The sequence below is a fragment of the Nymphalis io genome, chromosome 23 (assembly GCF_905147045.1).
Source record: "Nymphalis io chromosome 23, ilAglIoxx1.1, whole genome shotgun sequence".
Taxonomy (NCBI): Eukaryota; Metazoa; Arthropoda; class Insecta; order Lepidoptera; family Nymphalidae; genus Nymphalis; species Nymphalis io.
The window spans coordinates 5,967,435-5,973,747 of record NC_065910.1 but is presented as its reverse complement, the minus strand read 5'-3'; the positions used below and the strand labels follow the sequence as shown (position 1 = coordinate 5,973,747).

Below are 6,313 nucleotides of genomic sequence, written 5' to 3'. Positions count from 1 at the left end.
AAGGTTTAAGCAACTTTCCACTGTGTTACGAGACTATCTATAATTACGCTTTCACTTACTCTTCGAACAGTAACACAGAAATGAAATCCTAAATATCATCATCATTCATCCTTTTCGACCTAATCATAAATTACAAACGAGAGACAAAGAGAAAAGATTCACATGATATGAAATTTCAATGCGCGCAGTGTTTGTACACGCGTCATTTTGTAGAGAAACAATTTTGTACCTCGCCGTTAAAGCCGTCACTAATCGCTTTAAAGCTGAAATTCCCCCAACGTTATATATCTTGTTTATGTTTTTATCATGTATAAAGCGTGAGTCAGATATGATGAACTCTGTGTGGATAGGGACTTAACCTCGATACAAACTTACATATAAATAAAAGAATAATGTATTTTAATATTCATTAATAGTCAGAACTTGAGGAGGTTAGCTGCTTATCATATATAAAGTAATATATTTTTGTTTTAATTATTCATATCTTAAATACATTAAAAAAGTTAATACCTAATTAGAGAAATATATTATTTAACTTACATAATAATACATTATGAAGTTATATGGCCTAGTTGATAGCACTTGGATGTTGATCGAAGGTCGCGGGTTCAATGATCTGTGCGTTGAACTTACTCAGTTTTTTGTGCTTTTAAAGCGTTCTGTGCTAAAAGAAAATATCGTGAGGAATGTTTCGGAATGAATTCTGCTACCTCTAATTACTCACGTGTAACAAAAGGCCTATTTCTAAGACATTAAATTATTGAAACTTGAAAGGATTTTCTTATATAATATATATATTAATTAAAATAATGGTAATTTAAGACTTAAGTTTTTATAATAATAATTGTTTAAATTGTTCTTTTTTTAGATCAAAATGCAAGTACAAATCATTCTTGGATTCGCCTTACTGGTGTGCGCTTGCGCACAAGTGTCTCAACCACCTTCTTATAAAGAACGGTAAATAATCAAATTATCAAAATTCCACAAAACAATAAGTGATATAAAATTTTCAAAAATATTATCGGTCTTATAAACGTTGCATAGCGAGTGATTAGTTGAACAATGCTTTGTTTTCTTTCGAAAGGCAAATGATCTATGACAGAAAGAGCGAAATCAGTATTTATCTAAGCAGCGGCTATGCAACGTTTATAAGCAATTCCGTACAATAATTCCTACTTTACCATAATTTAACAAAAAATCATCTAAGTCAGATTTGAAATGTAATGAAACAAAACTTGTCTTTATTATCTGACGTCCGTCGAAGTAATTTAATTATGAATAAATTTTTATGCAGAATTAATAAATAATAAATAATTTTATTTATGAATATTGTAATATAAAATCTGAGAATCCTTCGACTTTTCTTCTGAGTTTCTTTCAGCGGTTCTTCTCAGGTCAGGGTATTTCTTTCCGAAATAGTGGTAGTTTCTAATTTGACTATCAATAAGTAAGTTTAATGTTTATATGTTGAATAAAGTGATTCTATTTGATTCGATTCTAATAAATTTTAAACAAAGAAGAAAAACATTTCAATCAAACATTTTGACGGCATGTGCTTTTTATTAACATGATATTAAATATGACGGCGAGACTATGGCGCCATCATCACGTTTGAATTATAAAATAAGATAGAATTACTTAATGGCTCCACTGGTACACCAATTAATACATATCTATCTTTTAAATTTACATAAACTTAAAAACTAAGTAATAATTATCTGGATGTCCACGCCACTGAAATATCGATGTATAATTTCAATCAGTGTCAAAATCATTGTTTGTATCGATATATGATTTCCCTCCAGATACCCTGATTATTACATGCTCGCGAAGTCGGCTCGTCATCCACGCGACGTTACTTGGATCAAGAGAACCGGTGACGGAAGAATATTTGGTACCCTCGGTAACACAGAGGATATGCTTTTTGTAAGTACACTTTCATTATTTTAACTAACAAACATTTACAAGAATTGAAACTGATCCTGATTATAATGTTTAAATTTTTGTTTCAAATATAAATCAGTCATATAAATAGCTATAGAGTGAGTTTCTTGCCGGTGTATTCTGGTAGAAATTACAAACCGTAGGGGTATTTACTTTTAATTTAGTTTTAAAATGACACTTTAAAATTCGAAATGGCCCAGTGGTAAGAACGCGTGAATCTTAACCAATGATCGTGGGTACAAACCCAGGTAAGCACCACTGAATTTCATGTGCTTAATTTGTGATTATAATTTATCTCGTGCTTGACAGTGAAGGAATACACAGTGAGAATACCTGCATGTGTCTAATTTCACTGAAATTCTGACACACGTGTATTCCACCAATCCGCATTGGAGCAGCGTGGTGGAATAAGGTCCAAAACCTTCTCCTCAAAAAGGGAGAGGAGGCCTTTGCCCAGCAGTGGGACATCCACAGGCTATTACTATATTATACCACTTTAAAAGCGAGAGCATACTTGAATTAAGTATTTTTTTAGATAATATTGAATTTATTTTATGTTGATTAGATAACTTTTAATATAAGCTTGGAATAATATATATACTACTGGTGGTAGAGCTTTGTGCAAGCTCGTCTGGGTAGGTACCACCTACTCATCAGATATTCTACGGCAAAACAGCAGTACTTGTTATTGTTGTGTTCCGGTTTGAAGGATGAGTGAGCCAGTGTAATTACAGGCACAAGGGACATAAAATCTTAGTTCCCAAGGTTGGTGGCGCATTGGCTATGTAAGCGATGGTTGACATTTCTTACAATGCCAATGTCTAAGGGCGTTTGGTGACCACTTACCATCAGGTGGCCCATATGCTCGTCCGCCTTCCTATTCTATAAAAAAAAAATTATTACTAATTATTGGAATATTATTTTAATTAGTACAATTATATACATTTTCTATGTGCATAGTGCGAGTTATTTTGCTTATATAGTAGAGTTGACGTTGCAATTTGTATGGAAAGAAAAAAGTGTCGTCATATGACAATAATCGGAATTTCATACAAATCAACAAATTTAACAGCAACGCTATCGAATAATTAAAGAAAATCGCAATAGGCACCCTGGTAATCTTTAAAAAGGTGTGATTAGAATTAATAGAGAAATAATTACGTTATTGAATATCGTTAACGAAAACGCGTTAGCTATTATAATATTATCATAAGTGGTCTATGGTTGTAGGTGCAAATGTAATCATTGCGATAAAACCACTTTAGAAAAATCTTCAAGTTTGCATTATTTACCTTTTACAGGGCAAAGCTGGTTACAGGCAAGATATATTCAATGATGCTAGGGGTGTATTGAAAGCTGAAGCGTATGGTTCACGCGTTCTGAGCCCAAGCGGCGACAACAGTTATTTTGGAGGGAAATTAGATTGGACTAACGCTAACAAAAACGCCGACGCCACTTTGAAACTGACAAAACAAATCGGTGGTGGAACGAACGTAAGTTTTATTAGGAATATGAGAAATATGTATAAATTTGCTACCGGCCATGACTTCGCAATGATTTAATAATTTTATTCCAAGATGTCTTCAGAGTAGACTTCACTTCTGTTTACTTCAGCAGTTGGTCAAAATTCCAAAGTGTGAATAATATTATTTTATGTTAGTACATTTACTCCAAGCTTTTAAACTGCATTATTATATGATGCAACGTTGGACACTCTTGCATGTAACATTTTAGTTTTTGTAACGTTTTTCATGTCTCAAGATATTCTTTGAATTCGAAATTGAGTCTTTTCGAATTTCAATATATTTAAATATGCTTATTCATTTCTTTTTAAAAGAAATACATTATTTTGGATAACATTTTCAACTTTAAATAGTTAACTTACATTATAATTTTACAGGCTGCAGCTGCTGCTTCTAAAGTCTGGAATATAGACAAAAATACTCACGTATCAGCTGGAGGAACTATCTCCCAAGACTTGGGTCATGGCAAGCCTGACGTTGGTCTAGCAGCCAAGTTTGAACACATTTGGTGATAAGAAACACTTTAGATTTTTTGTTGTTATGTAACATTCTTATATCGGACTAGTCATTGTTGTAATTAAATATTAAATGATATAATTTTAATTAATGTTGAAATCAAATTTTATTTGGATTACAATTTACAATATTACCAGTATTCTTTAAATACAAGACGAATTTACTTTTCGACTACGTTGATAATATACTTTAAAAAAATTAAGCGTTCCAGCAATGCAATTCTGTAAGAACTCACTTCAATACTCACCCGTGAAATGCTGAAAACCGTCTGATGTGTATATTATTGAAATATTATAATTATTAGAGTCATGTGACTTTCTAACATTTAACGATCGATTTCTTCGGTGAGTCTCGAGTTTATTCTTATAGAACAGCCCTACAGTCCTTTTTTTTCGCTGGAAAAACTTCCCCCACATGTGGGTCTCGCCGGCGCTAAAGGCGCCGCTAAATACCCACTAAAAACCAACGGAACCCACTCCATCTTTTTGAGGGGGCATCACGGGATCGCTTACGGCATCCTACCGTGACGCCCCGACGGTTGGGCCGCCGAAGCGGCCTCCATTTCTAGGGAGAGCCCTGCAGTCCTAGCTAATTTTCGACTATTATTAAACAGCGAAACCTTTTCTAACCACACAATATGGGTTCCAATATTAGTATAATTTATACTTGAGTATGAACTACTGCGTTTAATTTAAAACTTCAAATAACACATATTATATAGTGACAGACCGATGTCGAAAAATAAATGACAAAAAATACGAAAACGAAGCAACTTGCTAAATAAAATGGCATAAGTGCCACATAACTTTAGTCTAATTTATAATTTGTTTCATTATCACCGTAATCATCATATCATCATTACTTTATTTAAATCTCTTCTCATGTCAGACTATTATGATTACTATAAAACTGCTTAAATGTTAGGTTGGGGATATTATCACATTTATATCGCATATACTCTGTAATTAAAAAAATGACTTAATCATTTTCAACACTGCCTCCCGGATCACATTATAAAGATATCTTTAGGACTACTTAATAAAGAAAAATTGTGAATAATAATAATATAATTATTACATAAACTGTAAAAAAGCCGAGGCCCTGTGGTAAGAACGCGTGAATCTTAACCGATGCTCGTGGGTTCAAACCCGGGCAAGCACCACTGAATTTTCATGTGCTTAATTTGTGATTATAATTCATCTCGTGCTTTACGGTGAAGGAAAACATCGTGAGGAAACCTGCATGTGTCTAATTTCACTGAAGTTCTGCCACATGTGAATTCTACCAACCCGCTTGGAGCAGCGTGGTGGAATAAGCTCCAAACCTTCTCCTCAAAAAGAGGAGAGGAGGCCTTTAGCCCAGCAGTGGGACATTCACAGGCTGTTACGGTAATTATTACATTTATATCATAAACTATTAATGTTGATAATATAAATACTTTAGAATGACTTTAAATTATTTACAAAATGGCGATAAGCGCTTCGAAATAAAATTTCATTTTCCATTAGCCCATAACTTTGACAATAACGCTTTACAAACTCCAATGGACGATAGGTTAAAACTTCTACAATTACTCCAGTAGTCTCTGCTGCTAAGCTCGATTTCGTTAAATCATAAAATAAGATCCCATATCATTCAACAATCAACTCTATCGAGTAATATTAAAGTCTACTTTGACTTGTATTAAAATTTCTATTAAGGTATTATGGCTAAAATTTCAAAGAACATGTTGTGTATTATGAAATAACTTCTCAAAGTGTATCTTTGTGGTCTTAATTATTTAAGTTAGAACTTTCTCGGCTTTGGGGTTTGTCCAATTAACTATTTGTATTATGTATAAACTCGTTATAACAATGTATATATATGTACATATATTTATTTTCTAAATTAATTATGTATTTTTGTAATTTACAGTTGAAATATTTGAGCTACTCAGCTAGCAGCTGCTAGAATGCTAGCAGCATTTGCACGTTGAATCGCAATCCAGATTCTGTTGGCGAAAAATGAACTAGTTAATCATATTTGATGCAATAACACGGGTGTTGTATCTTCAACAAATGTTTTCACGATTATTACAAATGTTTTGACTGCAAACAGCGTAAAGATTTTGCAATTAGAGAAAAAAAAATTATCACTGGTTCCGTTCAATTAAGCGTTTTCTGACTTTATTACTTCTCAATAAAACCTCCGCGGTAAAGATGAGAGTAAAATTTTAGGGTCGAATTTAAGTGCGACATTTTTTAAGTGTAAAAGTTGCGCTTTACCTCGTATTTATATAGTAAAAATATTTCAATATTTGGCTTCTATCAGCTTAATTTTACAGCATTGAA

The 6,313-nt window shown here is 32.9% G+C and overlaps 1 protein-coding gene across 1 annotated transcript; it reads left to right on the top strand.

Moving 5' to 3' along the window:
* Window positions 1-417: 417 nt before the first annotated feature.
* On the top strand, window positions 418-4,070 carry LOC126777594 (gloverin-like). Its single transcript, XM_050500666.1, has 5 exons — window positions 418-454; window positions 869-957; window positions 1,806-1,926; window positions 3,246-3,437; window positions 3,845-4,070. The coding sequence occupies exons 2-5, from the start codon at window positions 875-877 to the stop codon at window positions 3,977-3,979; spliced, it is 531 nt and encodes a 176-aa protein (XP_050356623.1). The 5' UTR covers window positions 418-454; window positions 869-874; the 3' UTR covers window positions 3,980-4,070.
* The last annotated feature ends 2,243 nt before the right edge of the window (window positions 4,071-6,313 follow it).